The 26,559-nt window shown below is 39.4% G+C and overlaps 1 protein-coding gene across 2 annotated transcripts in view; it reads right to left on the minus strand.

Moving 5' to 3' along the window:
* neurl1aa (neuralized E3 ubiquitin protein ligase 1Aa) overlaps window positions 1-26,559 on the minus strand; it is an 85,465-nt gene that overhangs the window by 24,457 nt on the left and 34,449 nt on the right. Inside the window, exons 1-3 of one of the 2 annotated variants that reach the window (XM_059329871.1) lie at window positions 25,458-25,687; window positions 12,039-12,289; window positions 11,435-11,756 (exon numbers count right to left, since the gene is read on the minus strand). In XM_059329871.1, the coding sequence (XP_059185854.1) occupies window positions 11,435-11,756; window positions 12,039-12,289; window positions 25,458-25,491 (607 nt within the window). In that variant the 5' untranslated portion in view covers window positions 25,492-25,687. Of the gene's footprint in view, window positions 1-11,434; window positions 11,757-12,038; window positions 12,290-25,457; window positions 25,688-26,559 lie in introns of those variants that run through there. The other variant, XM_059329863.1, reaches the window with a different exon arrangement.

Raw genomic sequence — 26,559 nt, forward strand, 5'->3', positions numbered from 1 at the left:
ATTCACAAAGGATCCAGGGATTATATGTAATATGAAAGCTGTCCCATACAGTGAGACACACACACACACACACACACACACACACACACACACACACACACACACACACACACATAATTATCACCCAACTCTGCATTTTCTTTCAGCTCACAGAGCATTTTAGCACCTTCCAGCTCAGTGTTTTGGTTTTATGCACAACTTTTCTGTTTTGGTTCAGTCTCAACCTCTTTTACTGAATGCTCAGACGACAGAGATAAAGGGGGAGACACAAGGATATCACCATAAATCTTTACAAGTTGAAAATTTACATCAACACAATATGGCTTTTGTATTTAAAGTTTTACATGTGCAAATAAAGCTTAATCTGGAAGCTTATATTTCCAGACGTCTGGATATTGGATAAAACCAGGTTCAAAATTCCTTTCATTTCCTTTGACATGTTAGAGTAAAAGGTTATTATACAGGACATTCTATCTCTTCATATATACACACACGCACACACACACACACACACACACACACACACACATAGTTAACTAACATAAAAAATCCCTATTTTAAGGAATAAAATGTTGTATGAATCAGGCACCTATGGTTACATATGTTGCCCCCTTGAGTTTTTTTTATTCTTTATTATTTATAACTATATAAATGATTGTAGTAATCAATCCTCAGACAATTCTTGTTGTCAATTAGTGATTCAATGGTTAATTATTAACCTACCTACATGGCAATAACTTCAATTTTCTAATTTTGTTAATTAGTCTAAAAATTGTCACGTGAGAAGCTCGAACCAGAGAATGTCATTTTCTGTCAATAGTTGCAACTCTTATCTAAATATCTTTATTTGGAAGTGGCAATAAAAGAGAGCATTGAACCAAGGTTGAACCAGGGATTCAGCCTGTACACTGGGATGGGTGTTTTCATTATAAAATTGTACGATCATCTGCTTGCTCAGGTTTCCTGATCCATCACACTTATTTTTATTGATGTTGCAATGTTCCAGGAGTTCAGTACTTGGTCAGAACAATGTTATTATTACCACTAGGCCAAGAAGTAAGAAAGTATGATCCAAGTTATAATGAAGTGGAATAATCCTTTAGTAGGAGAATGATAACAGCACATGACTTTTATCGATGCCTTATTTTTTTATCGTATATGTAATGAGGCACGCTGTTGGTCAGGAAACAGTAAACATGGCATTGGTTCCCCTGGTGCAGTTTCAGAGCAGTATTCAAAGGCTGAATGTTTCAAAGGATCTTCACTGAATATCACACTTTGAACTTCACCGGAAAGACGCACAGAGTTAAAGAAAAACAGGAAACTCCTTATAAATCTTGACAAGTTACCTCTTGTTTACCCCCACTGAAAAGTTTTTCTAGCTGAAGTCTGAAATTAACTAATGTGTGACCTGTTTCTTTGAAGAGGAGTGTGCAGCCAAAGTACAGTCATTTAAAATTCTTAATGCCAAATCATACAAATCCAGCTTATTCTTCTTCGCCCTTTGAGCTCTTTGACCAACATCCATCATACATTTTCTGTAGCAAACTTAAGCCAAGAAACACAACAGGGCTACATTTGCTTTGCTTGATGCCTAGAGGTCTTTAAAACACTAAGCTACATTTCCTAAACAAGTACGAAAAAAGTCAGATTTACGCTATCTTTTCTGCTTTGTGTATTTTTGTTGGAGGGTCTGTGTGTGCATCAGGACTTGTAAGTGCTGCCATTAACTGGGAGGTTGAGATCTGCCAAGTAAAACACCAGTGCCAGTCAAGACTGTGCAATAATCAAATCATCATTTCACTGAAAATAATCGCTTTCTCCCAGAAGTATGGGAGCCCTGGATTGCCTCTCTCTCTGAGCTGGATAACACAACAAACGGTTCTAATAGACTTCTGTCATTCCAGATGACTTCATGTTAGAGGAGTCCTAGGAGTGGAGCCAGAGCATAGTACAGAGAGGGAGAGAGCCAAAGCACAGCCGGGGACCAAAGTGCAAAAACACAAGTATTTGAGAAGTTTCTTTTCTTGCAAATATTCTTTGTATTGTATCCTGAGAAAACCTGCTGTATTTTTTAATTATACAAGACTAGAGTAACATTTAAAAAGTGTTTGTTTCTCTGAACACTTTGGGACTTTTATAATTAGGGTTGGGTTTAAAATTTCTCTCATCTCGTCCCTTGCTAAGTTCTTCTAATTGTCATTATATATTCAGTACATTTTTCATGGTAATTAGTCTCTGCATAGCCGTGGGCTGAAGAAAACACTTTCAAATGACGTGGGAAGGGAAAAACAAACCAAATTATAACACTGATGAAGGTTGTAGGAATTCACTCACACACTGTCCAGTTCTCCACTTCTAACTTTACACCAACAAGCTAAGGCTAACATCTAGGGATGGGCACAAGTACTCGAATACTACTTTATTTTTTGCTGTATAACTGTTAATATCTCACTGCAGTGGCAGGATCTGCAATCAGACTGCTTCGAGACCTGAAGTAAGAGGCCAGAGCCAGTGACTGGCAATAAAAGCTCGTTCGGAGGCGGCAGAAGGCAGCAGTCAATGGCTTTGGATGAAGAGGAAAGACCCCTGCTGGGCCCCGAAGTGAGTAACCAGTGGGTATGCCTCAACAATGCTTAACTCAGGGAGGAGGGTGCCCCTGCCATGCATAATCCCATGGGATGTTGGCCATCAACAACACGGCAATGCTCATGATCAATTGGACATGGGACGCAAGCACAGGCTGATCACCTTGTTGCTGGTCGCCTTTGGTGAGGGTATCTAGTGTAAGGCAGAAACACCCTATGATCCATTGGTACACTACTGATGATGCGCTCCCCAAATATTTTTAGGCTTACTGTTCAAGAACTCTTTAAAGTGCTGGCACAAAGGATATTAACATCTCATCCTGTGTTTCTCAAATCTTGTGCTATGTTAAGTGGCTCATGCTAGCCACCAAGCTAATGTGAATACACCTTTACTGTAACTGTATGCTACATTCTTGACTCTTAGTGAAATGCACTGAAAGATATTTTTAGTGGTACTGCACACAAAAAATGTGTTTTGTTTTTTTGTCGTAAAACACATCAATGCTGGCGTTACAAGGCAAACGCAGACATAAAGTGAACTGGTTGGGTCCAAAAGTTCCAAAAGTTACAATTCCTCAACTGGCTGGCTCCAAAAGAGAGGCAATCCCCATAGACCCCCATATTAAAATGACCAATTTTACAGCAGAATAAACATGTTTATGGGTGGTACACAAAATGGTTTGAGCCTCTATAGCTACCCTTTATGACAACTGTCATGCTTTTATTTGTTTTTTTTTAATTATAATAACTCTCCTGTTTAAAAATTCAGACTTAAAGATATTCAAAATTGCCAAGATGGCAACAGCCGGATCCACAGGGGCCTACAACTTTACTTTTTTTCTTTGTTGAAAGTTGGAGGGATACAGAGTGAAATGGGGAAGAAAGAGGTGAAATGCAGGAAAGGGATCCGAGTCGAATTCGAACCTGGCTGCCTGCTTGCGAGGACTAGGCCTCTACCAAGCGTGCCACCGGGACGCCATAGGGCTCTATGGCCTAGTTTTCATCTCTTTGAAAACCTATGGATGTTGTCATGGACATTATGTCAATATTTTATACAGTCTATTTATAAAGCCTCTAAGCCCCTAACTAAGCATTTTCACACTTCAGCATTTTTCAAACTTGTAGTGGGTGGAGTTAAGCTCATACCTGGGGGATGAAGTTATGATGCATCACTGCTTGAGAGGAGTAAATATGTAAGTCTGGGCGGTTGTGAAAAGTGGGAATGGCAGTAATGAAGCTGGAGATGCATTGCTGTCTTGTTTAGGCTACGGAGCCTCTGTGTAATTATGAAAAATCTTCATAAGTGTAGGCGCAACTCATAACTCTCGACTAGACATTATTTGTGAACATTATTTCTGTCGGAGCCACTTCAGATTGAGGGTTGTCAATAAAGACAAAAACTCCTCTACTTCACAACACCATCAAACAACTAATTTTGGAACCTATTCATTTGAACTTGAGTACTCTATAATACTTGAATATGGTAATTACTTAAAATGTCCCTACTAACATCACATTTACATGTGAGCCAACACCAGAGAAACTGGTTTAATCCAAATTTCATATGTCATTAATACGTTAATACGATAATTCTCTGCAGCTGGTTTTGATTGAGCTGGTAGTCATGCATAATAATGAAGCCTGAGAGGCTTTGTGAAGGCACTGTTGTAATACCACAAGAAGCTCCATGTATTTAACAGTATTTGAAATTCTTGTCTTCTGTGCTGAATATTGTTAAAGGCTCAAGGCTTCAACACATTCAGCACTAAATGCTGCTTGACAAGGCCTGTATTGTATTTTGACACCTAGATAAATTGTGCTTGATAATCATTTCCTACACCTGTAAAATCAGTAAAAGTGAAACCTCTGAGCGCATGCAGGTGTGGAAGCTGCTCCTGGACCAGCTGGAAAGCTACACAAGAACACATGAGCGATGTCATTTCTATCAGAGATGGCATCCTTCACTTTAGCCCTGCCAACACTGACATGTTGTGAAAGGTTCAAACAGGACGATCCCGCCTCGTGAGCTGAGCCGCTGTCAGAGATAAGCTAGCTCTTCTGACACGTCTTGTGAAAGACGTAAACAAAGAGTCGGGGCCTGCCGCGCCTTCATCCATCAAGCCTTCACACATTGTTTTACTCTCGCTGCAGCACTTTGGTTTCCAGGATTAGTTTTCCTTTCACCTAGCCCACATCTGTCATCTTTACACAAAAAGCACATTTCCACAATCAATGGTGAGTCGTCCTGCAAAATAAACAATGCATGGTTGCATAAAAGAGAGGAGGATTGTGGTATAATATATACACAGATGCATCAAAGAAAGAGCACATGGCTTTTGAGTATCACATTATGCTTGTGAGAAACCGGCATCTATTTATTTATATATTTTATGGTTGTTTTAATTAAAAAAGAAAAATGAGCTTCATTATTTGCTCTGCCAATCATCTAGAGTGACACCTGATGCTGCAATGGGACCTCATTCTCCTGTCAAGAGCTACCGTGTAATTCAACCCGTCACCTGTTGACACTGGGCCTCATACAGCAACATTCTCCTATATTTTCTTGTTAAAAGAAGGAGGAGGAGTTGTGCTGCTTAGACTTACACATGCCCAAGAATTACAGAGATGCTATCAAAAACAGGCTTGAAGAAGAACTTCAGCAGCAGTGAAATTGATGCCCTGGTAAATAAACTTGGCAAAAAGTAAATGTGTTTGTCAGAGCATCAGTACTGGCGTGACAGGAAAATCAAAAACATGGAGCCTATCCCAGCTGACATTGGTAAAGAGGCTGGGTACACCCTGGACAGGTCTCCAGACCTGTGATAAAATACTTTCTTAAAGCTTTTAAATTGGTTCATTTTCTCTGATGGAATAGTTTGTCACAGATGATTCATTCATGGACAGAAGGTCAGAAATGTGAAAATATGACAGTAATTTCAGTTATTACAGTTTTTGACTATGATAAATGTTGTATTTTTGGCTCTTTTTACATTTTTTAAAGGAAAACATGCCTTACGAACCCGCTGATGGGTTACAGGGTTCAGAAGTTTCAATTTAAAACCTGTGTTTCCTTGGCCTGGCCAATTTGCAGACTTTGAAAACAAGATGTTTTTTCGTGTGCTGGTAAGAGTGCTCTTGACAGCCCTTATAGTATAGCCGAAATAATAAAACATTGGTGAAACCCAGAAATCAACTGGTACCAAGAAAATAAGAACAAATGATGGACACACACAAAATAACAGACAATTTGTTCTTGTATCAGTTCCTGCATGAGGCCCAGTCTCTCATAACATGGCAGACTTCAGAAGCTCTTCAGTGTTTCCAGCACACAGTGAAAATGCAGTTTTCCTGATGGACTACAAAGATAGCCTCTCTTCCAGGACACTACGTTTTGTATGAACTAAATTAACTGCTTTGCTTCTTGGAGGTGACAGCTAGATTGGCAAAGCCCTTCTCTGAATCAGCCTGGTTGAAAGGTGTTAGCAGCCTCAAGGCTTTGCAATCAGACTTTATTCTCTTGTCCTTCAGGGAAGTCCCACACAGGGCCCCTCTTGATTAAAGCTCCACTGTGACTGACTCATACAATCTGAGTCCTGCTGGCTTCACAACAGCTGGAATTACTCAGTAACTCAGCCTCCTTCCTGATGTCAAGTAAAGTTCTGCTGTGTGCATGTGTGTGTATGTGTGGGTACATATGAGAGTGACAGCTCAGGACATGGGTATATATTAAACAACCTTTTCTGGCTTGTTGGATTTCAAGCCTATGGGGACAGCTTCAGTCCGCCCCAAAGATTATCCTTCCAAACTGTGCAATATTGTATTTGCCCAGTTCAAGGCCAGGTATAGTCAATCACCTGCTACCTCAGGCACCTTGGCAGGGATGTTACTGCATCTGACACCTTTGCTTTGTGGCAGAAGCATAAAAACATGAATGCGTTCAAGTGTTTATATAGTCACTGTGGATGCCCTAGCATTTTTTCTGCCTGAGCTTCATTAGCAAGTTGGAAGGTGGGAGGGGAAACTCTTAAATTGCTGTCATCATGCTCACAGGGGTGTGAAACTACAGAATCATCCCTACATCCCTTCTCCCAGTCATATATGATGTATCCTCCTGTGGGGTGGATTATCACATGATACGGCTCCTATTTCAATCTTTCTACATCAAAGCCGTTCCAAATGTCGCCCGGGGTCATCCTTCGTTCTTCTACTCCTGCTTTGACCTCAGAATGGCCGAAGGATACTGTACAGTTGGTACATCAAAGACATTTACAAGATGTTGATCTGAATACATGCAAGTTGTGCTTGATAAGATATCTTAAAAAATGGCTATGATTAATGTTTTCATATTAACAATGGAGTACTTGTAAATAATGTGAAAGAGGACCTTTAAGATTAACTGGGATGACCTTAACATTATCCGTCTGATTAAAGCTGCACTAATCAATAATTTGATATTGATGAGTCAATTAGTCTAATTACCTGCTGTGTAAAATCAGTAAGAAGAAGAAGAGACATACGCACAGAAAATCATCACCTGACTCTGCTGTTTTGTATTTTTCTCTCTCGCAAATTAACCTTTGATTCACTCTTACTGCTCTTATCAACCCGATTTCCTACCATAACAGGCAGCTCAGTGAAAAAGCTCTGTTACCCCGCTGTGCCCTATCTATCCAGCAGTAAACAGCAGAAAGACAAAGTTAGTGAATAGCTGCTGATCATGAAGCATTTAATGGCTAATGAATGAGATGTTTGTTATTGGTGGAGAACAAAACAGAGTTCAACAAAAAGGTGAAACCACACTAACTTGCCGTTCCGTCGGCCTTCTTCTTTAAATCTAGAGTGCCATCTATTGGGGTCAACAAGTAAACCTAATGGTTCATAAAGCTTCTTTTGGACATCACTACTGCTTGCCCTAATCACCGCTCTAAGCAACTACTTTCTGTGTTTACCTTTGGTTATGGATGTAGTACTTGACATGGTTATGTGCAAACATAGTAACGTAGTTAACATATTCCTAACATAATTACGCAAGTTAAAATAGGTCAATATTGACTCTTGCTTCTAAGTAGCAACCAAATCATGCATTCTGCTTTTATTTACCCAGTAAAGACATTATTAAATCCCTCTTTGAGGCCCTGCCTTTTTATCTACGGGTGCTGGTAGGCTCCATATTAATTTTGTCTTTGGTAAAGGACATAAAAGGATGAAATGATTTTCTGTGGGTTGTAAGAGCAGGAAGTGGTAAAATAACAACCTGTGAGCTCATGTGACAAGGCCTGCCTTCTACTTGTTTTACCGTTAGTCATAATACAGCAAAGCACCCAGCATGTTCATGGAAAAAACTACACCAAAAACATGCTGACAGTGTGCTCAAAACACACAGGAGCCATTAAATAAAATGGGTGACCTGAAATGAGCAACAACAGCTAGAACGAGAAGTGATATGAAGACAGGTAGAATGGCTCATTTGAATAGGAAGTGGTAGCTGATTTTGAAGACATGTGCATGTCTGTGTGTACAAGCGTTTGTGTGTAGCACCATCCCTGCTGAATAGAGACACTATTAGATAGGACCAGAGGCCCCCTGCTAATTTACATTATGAAAGGCAGACGTACACGCTGTACAAAATGTCTTTGAGCGAGAAACTTAATCCACCATAGAATTTTAATTCAATCTTTATGTAGCGAGGATTATAGTATTTCCAAAGAGGTACAATGAATAATCTTACTTGCTGCTGAAAAATGCTGAAATGGAGAGAATATAAATGTTATTGATCCTACAGGGGAAATTTGGTCATCACATCGGCAAAGAATAGAAGTGTAGGCTGGGGAGAATTGGAGATTTTGAGTGATGAAGGATCTAAGTTAAAGTAAAAGGGGGTTTAAAGATAAAAGATCTACAATTGTAACACAGCCCCTTTTCAGCAGCAGCTGAAGCTTAATTTGTTCTTAGATGGCTGTTTGGGTGTTGAAAGATTTAGAAGGAGTAAAAAGTAATAAAGAAAATGCCACATTTTCACCACTTCTATTGCGATATGTGCTACCTCCCAAGCTGCTGGTTTAATTGAGAATCTGAGACTGAGAAAAAAAAAAACAACAGCACCTCAAATGCCAGATAAAATAAGGAGTGAAAGCAAAAGAATGGCCTCAGATGTGGAAGCCCAAGGGCTTAACCGAGGATAGGGAACGGTTCACGGAGTGTTGCACGCAGAAACGAGATGCACAGAAGTGACACAATTGGCTATTCAGCGTCACAAAGGGCCGTGCCTTGACTGGATGATGTATTTCTATCTTGACCTTCGGTAGTGTTCCACCCCTCTGAACAGGCCCCTGTTTGTGGGGGCAGATGTCAGTCAGCTGGCTCCCTAAGGAACTGCTTTGTAGGCAGTCCTGCATATGGCCTGACTGTAAAAAGACAGTAGAAATGACTTAAGTAGGGCTAAGGAGAAGCCTATTTTTTGATTGAAATGGTGCTCAGAGCAGTGTTTCAAAAGGGGTCAGATATCTCTCAGAAAGATGCATTACAGAGACGTCAATCCGAGCAAACCTTGGGGTGCTAAGCTCGACTAGTGTGCCTCTGCTATTTGATATGTGAACCCTCTTCTGCATGTCCCATTATCTGATACATCTTTCAAATTCTATGCAAATAGCAATTTATTAGAACAGACTGTTAAATATGGCAACAGGACTTTGAATAATGAACCATAAGTGCCACAAAGAATATGGGTCCTCACATGCTCAAGACATGAAACATCCACCCCGAAGATATCAATCAACACAGTGCACAATTACCATCACATGTCCTATCTATTGGGCATGTAACCCAAGGTCTATTTTTATAACAACAGAAGGGATGACAGCACTGAATCTCCAGGGAAAATAAATATGTGTATACATTCTCTCACATCAAAGCCTGGCCCATACTATCCTAAGCTATGCCTTTGTGATATGCATGTTAAGCTACCCAGCATACGTTGATAATGCACAGCAGCACCCCTTGTTGCTTTTGTGTAAACATGGAGGCCAAATATCGGTCAGATAAAGATAGCCTTTGTTCATTGTCATTCCATTGCTTCATGGAAGGCTTTACTGTACACAAAAACAGGAAAGGTAATCTCCAGAAATGACCTGTTTACTGTAAACATATGACACTAGAACACCTGCTTATCATCTGCTTACATAAACACCTCACGGCTTACACAATCTGCATTAAAGAAAACAATTTTGATAACAATAACAAAGAAAAATTTTCACAATTGTTAATGCTTTGCTAATAAACATAAGTGAAACTGATATATAAAGACGACACTGAAGAAAACAAACTAAAGAATAATGGGTTGGATCTTGCAGTATACAAAGCATAACACCATCCATTGATTTGTTGATTACTGTTTTATTTAAGAATCTCAAGTTAAAAGAGAATGGAGGTTTAATGCACTTCTTCATTGGTGCACCTTTCAGACCCAGAGGTTGCTGCTTGGAACAGATTAATAAAATAGCTGGCCTGAGGCACAGTGTACTGTCATTCTTTAGATTAGACTACTGTACAAATTAAATGATAGATTAGAGGAGTTGTTCACTAATTATTAATCCAAAGAAGACACACAAAATTATTTTTGGTCTCTGATCATCCACCTTTTTCTGTCCAAACAAACATATTGAACCAGGTTCCTCTTATACATTTTTAAGGCACCTATAGGGATGCTACTTTATCTTGGAGTGCACATATAGATAACATCTGTTACAAGGCACAACAACATTTTTACTTTCTTAGGAGACTGAGGAAACAAACAGATCCTTGTATTGTTTTTCCAATCTATAACACAGGATGTTATGCAGCATGGAATCAGTGCATCAGATACTCTCTCTGGCCAGCTTAAAGCTAGACTGCCTCCACTACTACAGATCTGCTCAAGGATTGTTGGTGGAACACCTGAGGCAAGTTTTTAAAATGTGTTTATTAAAAGAATGTTGACTTTGGTTGTTAATGTTACATCAGACCTCTCTCACATTTTATCTGAAGAATGCCAGCTTTTCCACCACACAGATGATTTAGAGTCCAATTGCACTGCCTCCCCTTTCTTTAATAATATGTTTACAAAATCTTGTCTCTGAGTCTGACCAAAATTAAACGCAAAAATGAGCCCTTTAGAATAGCAATTATAGTGAGAAGTAGTGATGTCCAAATGAAGCTTTATGAACTTTGACATTTTATTTGTTCATCCCAGCAGATGGCCCTAGTGGTTTAAAAGAAATGGCTTAAGGAAGAGCAATTTGGTGTGCTTTCAACCCTTTTATCACTTGCGAATAAAAATATATATCCAGGACATCTTGCTGGCTGATCTAAGCACCTTTCATATCCACCCTTGCACGTTGTTTCAATGTCTGATGCTGACTTTCAATGTGGTTATTCTCATTTATAAGGCTAAATGCAATAATGGATTATTCTGTGAACTATAATTAGGATAATCATAAGTTATTACACGTTGATGATTGCCAATTTATATTATTTGATCAATGAATTTGCAGCACTTATCAACACTGTCATCCTGTAGACTTTGTTTTACCTCCCAAAATCAACTGACAGAAAAGGCAGAGGCTGGCTGGACCTAATAATCAGCTCTTTATGCAATAAGAAAACATGCAAAATGCGTTATGGGGTATGGTATTCAAATATGTGTGGCATACTACAGATAAACACGACCATCTACCAATATATTAGTTCATAAAATTTTTACAAACTAATTTATTTTTGCAGCCCCCGAGGGTGTGGATCCCCCAAACAGTTGCCTCCTTTACCTTGTTGGTAATTCAGCTCTGTGTATTATGCTTCTTCAACCATCTTACCTAGCAGCTGCACTCCGCGGGTCAGACCGTAAACATCAATGAGGGCCCAGAGGGGCTCAGCTGTGCGGACTCCACTGAAGAACAGCATGGGACTGGACTCATTAATGCGGTAGAAGACTCTGCCCTTCTTGTCAACCCAGAAGGCGATGACGTTGCCCTCATTGGCAAACTCCTCGGGCAGGGCCTTGGCCCAGAAGCCGCTCTGGGACACCAAGTCTGGGCAGGCGTATTTGGGCAGGTTGTCTGGGTTTATCCTGGAGGGGTCTTTGGCAGTGAAGCCCAGACGTAGAGCCCCACTCCAGCAACACTGCTTTTTAGTAATCTGGGGACAAGAGAACAAAATATGGCTTGGAAATATTGGAAATATTATATTGTTTCCTAGAAACTAGATAGAAATAACACAGACTGCCATTTGACACGAGGCTGTTAATCACCACAAATCTCAAATTCTACATCAAGTTTGACCATACTTTGATTACAATGCAGACAGTGTAGTTGAGTCTTCATTGAGGGACTCTACACTGTCAACCTAAGACAGTACAATAGTTTTGACAGTTTGAAAGCTCCCAGACTTTTAGGAGCTCACGTTTGTGACTTATAATACCTTGAGGCGGACTTGCTCATACAGTGCTATGGGCCTGTTAGTGAAGGTGATGGCATTGCAGAAACTGGCCTGCCTCTTGACTGTTCTCTGGGCAAGGTCCATGACGATTTGGGATCCCTTGGCGTTTGGATGGAAGAGGAGTGGGCTGATGGGAAGGGCCCCGCCAACGCTGCCACACTGGATAGGCAGGCACCTCTTGGGTTTGTGGTGGCATCGGTGTGACGTGGATGGGAATGGGCCACCAAGGGAGTCTGAGGCAGAGGGAGACAAAAGCAGAGCAGAGCACCGAGTTGAGCTATACTGTGAAACAAAGAAGTCCTAATTAGGAGCAGGGGGTTAGGGTTAGTCACTGTAATTAGAGTCTGATGGGTTTTTTTTTGTTTTTTTCAAATTTGATGAAAAGCTTTGCATCACAGCAAATAACATCAGATATTACCGCTTAATCTAAAAGTTCTAAGTTCTTGTATTTGGATTCTTTGTTGATTATTTGTGAGCAATGGAGTAATAAGCTAATCAGCCATAATCACATTGGACCCTGCGGGGTGAAAAGCAAATCTCCATGCAGGTCTAGATTGCAACACATGTCCAAGACAGAAATAATGCTCTTCAGTTGTACACATACTGCACTGTTCCCAGACAAATAGCTCTTTAGAAAGCCAGTGGACATGATAAAATGGTGCATATCGACTGTGAGCCATTCGGTTGGCTCGGTCTGTCAACACAATTCTTTTTCAAATTCAGAATGTGCATATGTTGTACAAAATCTTGTCTGTGAACTTTATCAGCGATCTCCAGACACTCGCATCCCATAATAAACAAGCCGCTGTACATCGAATATATTCAATACATCACCCACCCCTAGAAATAATATTTTTGAATCAAAGACACTATCCTGATAAATGCTAACCTGACAAATAATTCCGACTTACATTCCAACTTGCAGATGAAGGATAAACATGATGAGTAAATGTGTCTGAATGGAGTCTGAGCGAGCGTGGCTGATGGGGTACAACCACAGCACTTGAGGAGCTACTAGAAACAGCATGCACTGGAGCAATTTCAAAGATTTTCCAGAGCTGGTAACTGCCAGGTTAAAATTGCAAAATTAGCATTTTGAGAGTGAGCTGAAGCTTTTGGCTTCGACAGAGAATCCTAAAGATCCCAGCATCTGATACTCCTTCAATATGTTATCATTCTTGGATGTTAAATGATTTCCAGAAGTTTCACTATGTGTTTGAACATTCCAGTATTTTGTGGTGGAGTGGTTTAATTTATCTTCTTGTCGTGCCCACTTTCTCTCAACTTGTCTGGACTCATTTGTGATCCACATTTTTTCACCTGGATATTTTGTGTCCAGCAGTTCAGCACAACGAAGAAATAGCAACTGTGATTGCAGGTTGAGAGATAGAGTTCCACTCCTGACTCAGAGCACTACATGTCTCCCAGCTGTGTGTTGTTATGGACTGTTCCGAGCTACTGTCAGTGTTGAAATTGGTATGTCTGTCTCTTCTTTGATTGATTTCTCCCCTTACAATTTACTGGCTAGAAAGAAACCCCAGCTCTTCAAATCAGAGGAATGGATACATCAGCATAAACATCAGCAAAACCCAGTGTTTACCCTGCTGTATCAGTTACTTGATTTTTTCTCCAATCAAACTTCGGTCAGCTATGCTGGCCACATTTCAACACCAAATGTTTGGCCACCTACTGCGTATCTAGGGGAATTGGAAAATGGAGATAAACAGTGTGCAGGGTACGCACATTCAAGAAACTCTTACAGGTGCTGGGTCAAAAAAGATTCAACCAAGGAGCCAACTCAGAAAAGAGATAAGTACACTGTATTTCAAGCTCCAAGTAATTTTTATTTTGCTTAATGATTCGATCTAACAAAGATCTTCGTCAGGCTGTTTTTAAAATCACAAAACAGAGCAAGCAATGCATAGGCACAAGCACATTCATGCGTCAGGTGATTGTACCCTGCATGATTGAGAACATCAAAATGAAAGCAAACAGGCTTGTATTAAAAACACCTCAAACGTTGAGGCATATACATATATTCAATCAAATCCAGAAAGGACAGTTAACATAAAACTATATCGAAAAATCAATTTAAAAAACTGAAAATGTTTTGAGGAAGAGAGAAGTTCATCTCAGCATCCCAGATAATGATCAGCAGTTATTTATATTAATATATATCTACGTATTAAATACAAAAAAAAGTCAAGTCAAACACATAAATCATCCCAAAAAAGTATTAATCATGAATACTTAATCATAGAAAAATATGAAAGTAGAAAAATAAATTAAAATAAATGTATTACTTTCCCAGAAAACATGTTTATCTTCACAGTTGGCCAGAATGTGTATTAATATCTACATATTGAATAGAACATATCAAAAGGAAAGTTCAAGAAGAAAAAGTAGACCCTTAGCGATATATAAGATACATTTCTGCTGTATTATTGTCTTACACACAGTACTAAAGGACATTTCTACTGATGCCAGATGCTCACTTACTGAATATAAAGGGCTATAATTGAACATGTCAAAGTAAAATAATGAAATAATATTCAGTTTACGGTGCTTTGGACTCACTCTATACGAACTGTCATAATCACACTGGACTGTCTGACAAACAAACAGATAAACGCTCACACAGTGGCAGCAGCAGATGTCCTGCAGAGTCCTGATAAGACCGTTCAGCTAGTCCTAAAAATCAGCAGGCTTTGTGTTCTGTCTCTTTCTTTGTCTTCGTCCTCTCCCTCTCATCTGTGTTTATCTCGTAATGACCCTTCCAGTTTTCACCCCGTACGCGTGTCTACCGCTCAATCTGGCCCCAACCTAAGAGCACTGCTGAGGCCTTTTGTCTTAGGCAGAGCCACAGGAGAGCAGTTGTTGAATGTGGTGCACATGGTCCTGGGCAGATTGAGCTGAATGCATTACTGGGCTCTAAAGAGGCGCAGCTGCTGTAGAGGGAAACAGGCTATGTGTGAATTCATGTTCCTTAGCAACCCCTCGTATCTAAAGGTCTCGATCGGCGCACTCTTTCATTCTGCGGCTATCAGCTAGGATACAACAGATGCCTTTTGTCTACCCAGACACAACAAAATTATATTTATAGTCACAGATTTCTGTCTTTTTGAAACTAAGCTTGTTTACGCTTTCCTGGGAGTCCACTGAAACAAAGGAGAATATCACTGTACAGAGCTAAATCTTACTTTATTCTTTAATTCTTTTTTAATCCTCCATCCTTTTACCAAATATGTTCACTGACAACACATCCGTAAAGACTCAACAGCTTTGCAGGTTTTGTATTCGCAGGTCAATGGGAGGATATACTGATTCATACCCTGCAACAAATGGGTCGACTGCCGAGCAGCTATACCGGATTTAATGGGATTTAAGTGTCTTCAAGTGCTTTGTGACATTTTGATCCTTCCTGCTATTCAAGTTACATCTACAGTAGAGGAAGAGTGTGCTTTCTGACATCTGAGCCAAATTGCAAATAAGTAAAACAAGCTTAATGGCTAACTCACCACTCAACCTCATTTCCAGCTGCAGTACTGAGATGTTTTCAACAAAAACAGCAAAAAAGTTCAGATAAACCAATTGTATGCTACTTGTTTGGCATCAAATGACAGCAAAGCTAGCAACTCACTGGTGAATATAGTGGAGCACTTTATAGCTAAAGAGATAAAGCTAGCAAAACAGAGGTAAAAGGAAATTAATTATTGGAGCTACATAAATCAGGTGACAGAAATACAACTCCAAATGAATGCTTATGTTGCTGAATGTGTAAATTGTGTAAACTGTTTGCTAGCACATTTGCCACAACAAGTCTAAAAGGTGATCTTATTTCACTGTTCTGTATCGAATCAATCAAATCAGTGTATTAAATCAATTGATATTACTTTAATTGTTTTGACAATTCTTGTTGAGTTGTCCTGCAAGTGAATGTTCCAGGTAAAAAGAAGTTTGATTGTATATAGGTCTATGAGAAAATTACACTACTTCTCATTTGATTTATTACCTCAGTAAACATTTTCAAGTTTGAGTCCATTAGGATCAAAGTGCTTTTAGGTCGTGCGAGCGATCAGTTCAAACAGTTTGTTTGATTTATTTATTTATTTATTTATTTATCATTGTCGTCTGTGTAGATCAATAAAGCAGGGTGTGCTTTGGGGCAGGGCTATCTTGTGATTAAGGTTGCTGCTATGGTGCTGTCCAGTTTTGGTGTTGTCTGTGTTTTGGTCTTAGAACTTTGAGGATTTCACAGTGTGTTTTTAGTTCACAAACATAAATTGTCAGCATATTTTGTCAGCAATAAATTGTACTAAAACACACTCTAATTAGAAGTAGACTGCTCATTTTTGTACCTGGCTCTAAAAACACAACAAAATCGCAAGCAAAAATGGCAAGCTCTATGCGTCAAAGCTACTCCACAGACACCACATGGCCATGGCCAGGTGACATCACAATGGCTATGTCCACCACTTATTTCATACAGTCTATAAGGTAGAACTGCTTCTAGCATGTAACACTGAGCTAATTCTACTATTTAGCTAAAAAAAAATGTTTTATGGTCGATGAGGTTACTGCTGTATGATAAATTTCCACAGTTGTAAAGTCCTACTTTAAAATAGTATTAGTTGGTAAGCCTTCAAGCTAGACTTCTTGGTTTGTTTCTTTTCTTGTCAAAGGTAACCTGTAGCAACACGCAAACACCAAAACCTCTCCATTTGGTGTTTTACCTGAAGGCTCTCTGAACATGGCATAAGAGCATGACAGAAAAAGACAAGTTAAGCTGTGTTTACTCTTGAAATTTCAGCAATATAGTCTTTTAATGGTTGAGAAGGTTGAGAACTATCCCACGTGGCAGTTCTACTGTTTAAGATTCAATGCGTACTCTTAAATCCCATGTTGTGGTTTTAAGTTATTAGAGAGCCCAAAGCAGCCTCAAGCTTACCGTCTGGTCTCAGTCCTCCAATTACCTCTGCAACACAAATCCTGGAGTATGCTCATGTCCACCCAGCCTGAGATATGACCCCTTGATGTAAACAGCTTGAAAATGGATCCTGTTATCAATCTGACAGCTTCCTCTTATAAAAACTTTGTTTGTGCATACAGCTTTATGCGTGTGTTATCTGGGGAAAAGCAGTTTTAACAGCCTCACAGGAACCATTTTGCCAAAGGTCAAGGACGTCTTATTGTGAACAAGCACGGTGAAAAGCTTGTATTCCTCTGCCCCATAGCGGATAGGTCTTTATCCCACTAATAACAACAATACACTAGCTTGTGTGCAGCTCATACCTGTCATACCCCAATGAACATCTCTATGGAGCAGTAAACTAATCTCTTACCATTTCATTTGGCCGAAGACAGTAAGTGAGTGCTGAGCTCTGTGTGTGTGTGCGCGCGTGTTTTATTGTGAGTTGTGTAGTAGTAATTCACCATCCGTCATCTAAGTGGTTTACCATGTAAATAGGATTTTATAGGTAGGAGAACACTATTCAAATATTTGCTCAGTTTTTGTTTGGCAAATGACTTCCTGGTTTTAGGGAACGACTGTTAAAGCTATTCTCCAAATGGAATGGCCTCTTTAGGTAAAAGGCAGGTAAGGTTGTTTTTAAAAAAAAAAAAAAATTATAAATGATCCATGCTAGATAATATTGAATTGTGTGCAGAGAGATCTATTACCTATCTATTATCTATCGATCTATTATCCCTATCACAGACATATTGGAATCAGTGTATATCTCACAACATACTGTATAATTATAATGCACAAATCAGCCACTATATCAGTAATAACATCAGTTTATTTTTCCCATATGAGTCAGCTGTTAGTCTCAAATGTGCTGTGTGCGTTTGGTGGAATCACAAGCATTGCCGAGTGGCGTTGATTAGCATTTGCAGATACCATTGACCCGGATCAGCACCATATATAACCATTAATGCCTATTTTAGCGCTGTGGAGACATGATGAGTCTATAACATTCAGTCACAACAGCAGCAGAGCTTATGAAGAACAGGTAGCCCACACACCCACCCACTCCCTGTACTTGTTGCTATGTAAAGACCAGCTTAACACTCATCCTCAGAGACTTTAGAGACAACACTAACACAGGGTGTCTCTTATCAGAAATATATACCCTATGGTGGTAATATGCAAGCATGCAGACTGTGCTTGGGTGTAACATAAAGTAACGGTTGCATTTCAAATAAATCTCTCACTGTGTAAATTCTTAATACACTGCAGATCCATCACCTAAACCATCTGTTAAGAACAAAATATTTTGCATTATTCTCATGTTGACTGTTGTGCTTTAGTCCCAGTTCTCTGGGAATATCTGCAGTCATTACCATCTCATGAAGATAAAAGCACACATTTCCTCTTTTACAAAGATTACCATTAAAAAAAATGTTGTCTCAACTTCTTTATTTGATTTTGCTCTCCGTAGATCCGTTAACAGTGTCATTTACAACACCACCAACAAGCCTGGAGGGCAATGACAAACAACAACTTAATGATGTTTACATAGCAGTGTCTGGATGATGTATTCAATCCCACTGACTCATGACAAAATAGCATTCCAGTCTGATGTAACACCAACTGTGAAATGAATCACACAATAATAGTGACGATTAATCACACACATTATCATTTAGGCTTGGATGCATAAAAATACAGCTCAGGCAAGATGGTTTTATGTATTCAATAAGCTCACAGCTTGTGTATAGGGCCTCTTATATTGCAGTTAACACGGTATTACATTTCCTGTTCTTCTTGAGCTCCAGAATGTGCGTTTATACATGTGTGACAGATGCTACACAGATACAGGCAAGGGTCTGAAACCTAATAGGTGTGTGGCTCTATGTCTGCGGTAGTGATAGTAACTGTAGCCGCTGTTCTACCTGGGGACAGGTGCCAGGACCTCATCGGACTCATCACTCATTATGTTGGTGGTAACCAAAGGGCTTGACATACTGCTAGGCAACATCATGACAAGGCTATTGATTCTGTGTTGATGCATCGATGTTGATTCATGCCATGGTGATGTTGGGGGTGGGGGACTTGCACTACCAGTCTCTGTCAGCATCAACACACTTTACCGTTCTTTGGTTACATACAGTAAGTCATGGGGAAGGCCCAATGGTCCACACTGGTGTCTTCAGGGAACAAGGGGGTTTTTCAGTTCTGTTGTTTTACTGTCATCTCTGCCTCAAACTGGTAGTGAAAGGGGCAAGTTGCAGGTGAACGTTTAAAACTCTCACATTTTTTATAGCTTGAAATCGGGACGATCGCAGTCAAATCGGGACGATCCTGCTCAAATCTGGAAGATTCAGGTCAAACCCGGAAGATCCTGGTGAAATTGGGTGTCTGTTCACCTTATCTTAAAGGGCTTTTCAGGTCCGCAGGTTAACCAGAAAACTGCATACCCTAGCTTTAAATAATTAATCAATCGTCAAAGTTATTTTCTTTTAATTTTCAGTTTATTCATTCTTTCATCGCAGCTGTAATGGACTGCTATCTATATAAATGTTTAAAATGGTATCATTATTTTTAATTGGACCTGAGCTTGGCCCAAATTAACCTGCAATTTGGGTCAATATGGGTGTGACTTAATTTTCCCTGAGGATAAATGTGTCCTGTTGCCAAGTAAAACAGCACAGAACCTAACATAAAACATAGTAAATACATAAAACATATCACAAAATGTGGTCTTTAGCAGGAGAAACTGACAAGTCTTTACTACCTAAAGGAATATGTGTCTCTTGTTCCTACCCTGAGCTTACCCTACTGTAGAGACACTGCCATCAATATTTCATACTGCGATGACCTGGCTGTGAAAGGTGAGACAGCGGAGATGATGAATTCTGGCTGACGTCACCCACTACAGCCTGCTAGTCTTCCCGCTGTTAACGCATTCTCTTCACAAGCAGGATTACACAACAGTAATCAATAAGTAATAATATCTCAAGGCCGCATACAGTGGAGCACAATGTAATCCAATGAAGCTTCTTTGGCAGTGAAAGAGAGCAGGCTGGTGGGGAGGCGTAATGATATGCAGTGTGTATTGACTGAAAGCAGGCAAGATGCTATTCAGTACCGGCTGGAAGTCATTATGTGGGCGCTGCCTTGAAGGTGACCTGTCATGAGGATGAGGATGAAAGAGGCTGGCTGTGCACACACACACACACACACACACACACACACACACACACAATTTTGCATGCTTGCTGGACAAAGGACAGTTAGGGTTGCAGACATGTATATGTGAGGGGCTCTATGCTGTGTGTAGTTGATGGACTGTTGCCCCAGAACACACAATAGAGGAGGAGGAATTAAGAATTATAAGGATGACACTGACACACACTCTTAACAATGCCACCTGACCCTGAGACATATGTTTCTGTTACTCCATAGCAACTGTTCTGGGCTGATTAAAACTCTGTCTTCCTAGCTCTTGCTCTCGTAAACACAGAGAGAAAGAAGAAAAAAATAAAATATTTTCAATGTTGGCTGGTGGTCTGCATGCTGTATTAAATATCCAATGCCTCGAGGCATATCCCATGACATTATTGTGATCCGATCTGATTCTCAGAAGTTCAGAAACTTTGTTATATGGACTCTCTTCAGCTCGGTAGAAGCTTTGCATTTGGATACCAAATCCAATTCACATCGAGCGGAGCCAGACGCTGCATGGAATCAGCCTGTGCAGCCTCAGACGCTGGCCCACTTTCAGTCAATCGGGAGCACAGAAGTGGCGCTCCCACATACTCAGCAGACTCAATTATGCAACCGACTCAGCAAACAGTGTTTGGATGTGCTATGGTGCTTCACACCTGAGAACAACAGCCTGCAGAGGTGCAATTTTAGAAAGCATCATCTGTTCCTCAGTAAATCACACCTTTCTCATACCTACATGTAAAGAGGGAGTACATAAGGAAAGGGACTGGAACTGTTTAATGGGTAATACATTTCACTTCAGGTACTTTTAGTTCTCTACCAGTTGAATTTCCCTGGTGCATGTAGGGAAACATCACTGGAAGGGCTCAAGTATAATACACAATACTAAATTTGGATCTTCCTTCTCAGAAGCAATAAAAAGCTTTCTATCAATGGCTGTGGGTCACCATAGCAACGCTTGTACTTCAACATCAAATTCAGTTTAACCGTTTCTTCTTCTTGGAATAAACAAACTCTTCCTGTTCACTTGTAAACACATTTTTTTCTAAAAGTAAATAAGCACTGATTATCGCATAGCTTTATTGAATCTATGATTCTATTTGGTCTATAAAGGGCAGTCAGCAGGCGTTGTTTATGAATAACCTGCCATAGTTATGAATGACTGGCTGTTGCTATGGATGTTTCACATCCACTCATAGCACATCTGATCACTCACTATCTTACTGAAAACATCAAGAAATAATTGTTATTATCTTAGTTCCCATTGAGACCTAAAGTTTTAGTCATGGTTACAGGTTGACCAGGCATGCTACTTTTTATATTACTAAAATTGATGTATTCATATTAACCGATTGTAATTAAATATGATTTTAGGCTAATAATCAACTTCTGAATCACTATATTTTGTCAAATAAGCATGACTTATTACAGAAAGTTGTACAGGAAACCCCTATGTATAGGTGTTTTCAAACCCAAAAGGGTTCTCGGCCAGGAAAACTTGTTCCTTAGTGACACCAAATCATTGTTGGTCTCAAAACACGAACTGCTTATGTTGGGGGCTGGGGCCGGGATTATAGTGACCAACAAGACCAACTCAAACATGTATCATTCATTTGATTTGAATTGTTTAACTGCAATGTGATAGTAACGGGCTAGCATTAGCGGGCTAGTGTTCGCTTACAACAAAGGATAACACTTGAGCAGGCTAACACTTAAGCAGTACAAATGTGTTGTATCAGTCATGTTTGGATGCCAGTGTAGGCTCACAAAGCCAAGAGCAACAGAGCTCTCTAGTCTGTGAAAAAGCAAACATGTTCTGAGAAGGTTGCGGAACAGCACCAGAACTAGGTATGTGTTAAGAACGACATACTTTCAAGGGCTTTCCATTCGCAATTAGAAATAAATAAGATTGGTTTAAATTTTGAAATCATGTTGTACCAATAGATGACTCTGTTCAACACAGGATTGAAAGCCCGGACGTCATTGTCAATCCATTTGTCTGTGTTTCTTCCATTTTTCTTTTCTGTTATGAACGTTTTGAAAAATGATGGTTACTAGTGCTGCATTGGCTGCGTTCTACCAATCAACATACATTCACGTCTCTGGACCAATTGCCGTACACTTACTTCATTTACAGTTCCTCTTGTGGTGTGAGAGTACTTACTCTGAAATAGAGGCTAAACTTTAAGAACTCTGATCATTCTTAATTCTTGCGGTGTGGACACAATAAAAAGGGGCCCTTACATTAAAGTACCTCTGGTCTGAAAACGAGTCATGTGAACAATCTAAAAAAATAAAAAGGACTGTTAAAGGGATATTACACTGATGGCATTATTATTGTTGTGTGACACTGGGGACCAAATTCTAGTGAAGGGATTATGAAGCTTTGTGAACCATTTGTTTTATTTCTGACCCCACTAGATGGCGGTCTTGGCTTTAAAAAAGGCTTTAGCATTGGTAATCGAGTGTGTTTTCAGCCCTTTGTTGAACAAAGAGTGCCAACTAGTGGGCTCCGTAAATAAACAAATGGTTCACAAAGCTTCGTTGTCCCTTCACTAGCCAATTATATAAAGGAGAAGGTCCAGGAAACTAGAAGAAAGCAGGTGTGGGTTAAACTGATAACAGACTGCTTTTAAAGCAGGCAATGTGGCTTGTCATAGCAGGAGAAGCACAGAATATTGAATATACGAATTTTACTGAATGCAATACTCAACACTCATGTTTTTTTGTTCAGTTAAAGGATTGTTTGTTCAATAAAATAATCAAAACTTCATAAAGTTCTACTTTAAATCTGTTGAAATGTGATGTTCTTTTTGGTTTGAATATTTCCAAAATTCCCCAGGTTAACTTTCACCCCTATGCAACCCTAATTAGGTGCAATGGCAAACTCTAAAGTGATGGTAGAATTTGTTTTGTTAACATTAAGGGGGATTCTGGATTCAGTTTTTTACCCGAACATGGACTTTTGGGTAAAGTTTAGTCGTTAAATGTAAAATAAAAACCAAAATTAAATGATGTCAAAATTGTGTCCTTGCCATGTAAAATACAGAAATGAAATTGAATTTCTGAGGGATCCTACCATTTTTCACGAAGAGCACTTACACTTACATGCATTTTTTGAAGAGGTGTAATATGAACTGGAAAACTAATGTTAAATGTTAATATTTAAATGGTGAGCCAGCAGAAATTAATTAGGGAATATTGTATTCTATTTTGTATGAGGCTTTTGACCTTGATCCCCAAGGGAAGGGGCTATAGCTTCCTCTCCTGCTGTCTTAGTCTGTCCCTCTTAAACTAATTGGATTAATCTTGGGGCTTTAATTAGAACGATCAGGTGAAACCAGAAGGCTGCAGGAACACGGACTTGGCTTAACTCCCATAGCTTCATCTATATACATGTCTAGAACATATTTATAGACAGTTGTGGAAGTGTTGTACTGAGATATTTTACTTAAGTGAAAGTAGCAATACATCAATGTAAAGATACTCCATTACAAGTAAAAGTCCTCCATTCAAAACCTTATGTAAGTAAGCACATAAGTAGTAAACCTCCTGAAGGGTATCAAAGTAAACATGATCGTTATGTAAACTGTCCACATTTTAAGTTAAATAAACTATTGAAATAATAATACTGATTTATTGACACATACATGTAAGCAGCATTTTAAAGTTATAGTTTAAAGTCAACGTGAAGCTAATCTTCAGATTTTTTGCTATACTTTTGGATAGTCTTATCCCTAGATATTCCTTCCAGTTTCAGTCGTTATAGATTAGTTAAAAAGATGACATGGAAAAGCCAGAGTGTGTGTGGAATTTTACTGTTCTAACCACAGGATCTACTTAATGTTAATAAATAAACAAATAGCCCTATACATTTGGTGTCAAACAGCAATATTAGGCTATATGAGACGTGTCATTGATATGCAATATCCTATCACTGACATGTGAGTGTCTCTTGGTATTGGTTTTCTAATATATATATGTATATATATTGGAGTGATTAAAAAATGGTATTAGATGTTTATTTTTTATTTATTCTTTACATTTACCATTTGTCAATTGCAAACACATTTACTTTATTTTTTATTTTCTCAATTTTCAGTTTTAAAATTGGTGAACTAATGTATTAGAATGTGAAATATTCTTAATAAAGTCTGTAAAGTCATATTCATGCAAAATCCAGATAGAAAAGGTCTATTTTCATTCCAACTCAGAAGTATATTATCTCCTCTAAAATTGATCTCAGAAAAAGAAATAAAGGAGAGTTCTATTACTATTGCACTGTTTACATAATGCACTCCTATTACATTCTTCTAATGGAGTAATGATATAGAGAAAGGAAGAGGGTAGGGAGAGGAATACTTATATTGTAATAAACATCATGACGTATATTGCTGTTTGTCAGCACAGTGAGCATCAAACAGAAAAGACACACCAGGCCTGAAGCTGACCTATTTTGCCCATGAACCTACACAGAAGCATTACTGTTGACTTCCCTGTTGAAGTCCCTTGGAGCTCATCAACAGACCTGAACACCTAAAGACTTGTATCCATACAAAACCCCCAGGACCATTTGCCACTTAGGAAAAAACAAAAACAAACAAACAAACAAACACTACCTTACATCAAGATCAGATAAAACTACATCTTTTCTTGTATCAATACAGTCAGCTGTTTTCCTCATAGCCATAAATCATCATGGTGTTCATCAGCAGCTGCTGCTGCTGCTGCTTTGTGTAAGCGTGCAGGCTAATGCAATAGGAAATCAATGTATCGATTTCCTTAAAGCACAGCTGCACACACTGTCTCTTTATTAATGAGGGGGAACCACAGCACAGAGCAGAGGGAAACCCCGCAACTTTCCATCCTCCACTGGAACTGAGAGTGCACACATTCACAACACTAACAGTTTACAACTGTTTAATATGAGATATAGGTGTCCGGAGGGGGTTGTGACATCATGTTTGTTACGTCGCATTAATTAGAAGTGATCACAGCTGCGCGTCTCGAGACCCCTTATTCTAATTAGGCTTACCGGAGTGACGTAACTGTGACCAAAGAATAGGCTGTAGTGGCAATATGGTAGGCTACCTGATAACACAGACAGTGCTGTGAGCACAGCTAACACTTAAACACTCAGAACCAAATGACCAAAGCTAGGCCTGAATAATACATCGTAAATTATAATGCAGACCCAAAACATACAGCCAAAAATATTTATTTCTTACCGTATAAGGCATTTCGCGTTATCTGGCCACCCATTGCTTTATTTGTGTAGAGTCCGCTTATCGCCTGTATGGATTATTCAGATGCTCTCGTTGCACAGTCCGGCGCTCGTGTCATGATTGCACGTTCGCGTCCAAAGGCAGCCTATCGCTGGTTTTCTTACGAATAGATGCAAACACTGGAGACAGAGACCCACACCTCCTTCTCTTGAGCGCAGGGACACATCCATGAAGGCAACTCCCCCCATTCACTGAGCGCTCTCTCCGCCTCGGGTCCCACTCACTCACACTGGCATTTACATAAAAGGTGGAGACTGGCTGAGCGCTTTTAACGCTGTCACTGCCGCACCGAGCTGCTGCCACGACTGGGAGTGTTTATGGAGCACGAGGTGGGGAAGTGAGCAGGAAAAATAAACAAAAGATATTGCAAATATTTGTTGACCTGTATTCCATTTTATACTTTTTTATACTTGGATCAATACAAGTTAATTTTTTTTTTTTTTACAAGTAAAAAAATTAAATTAAATAAATGCATAATGTATATAATTCCACATAGGATGATATGTTCCACATATGTTTTAAAAAACATAATTGAAAAAAGATAGGGCTAAGTATGGTTCCAGATCCTCAGAGAGCGAGGGGTCACATTCTTTGCTCTCAGCACTCACTCTTTCACCTTCCATGCTTCTTCATGCGCTTCAGGCCCCTGGCAGACAGACTGGGTGACCCCTCAGGAGTCAGGCCTCTGACTTGAGCTGTCATCACGTATCCGTGGTGACCTCACAGCCCTTAATCTCAAACACCAGTGTGTTTACTTTGGGCCTGAAGCTGCAGGCTCTTAGATAATGGCACTGTGGAGGACAGAGTGAGGTAAATGAGGTATATGAATTAATGTTAGATGACCTGAAGTATAGGCTACTGGGTGAAAGCAGTATTTTCCCAAACCAGTGTTCCTGGGTCTGGTGAATGGAGTTTGAAGTGACATAAAAAAAAACAATAAATCTATAAAAGAAGGAAAAAAATAAATGTGGAATAAAGAGTAATAAATCAAATAATAAATAAGTAAATAAAACATGTGGGAATATCGAAAAATACATTGAAAAAT

This window comes from Centropristis striata, chromosome 1 (genome assembly GCF_030273125.1).
Source record: "Centropristis striata isolate RG_2023a ecotype Rhode Island chromosome 1, C.striata_1.0, whole genome shotgun sequence".
Lineage (NCBI taxonomy): Eukaryota > Metazoa > Chordata > Actinopteri > Perciformes > Serranidae > Centropristis > Centropristis striata.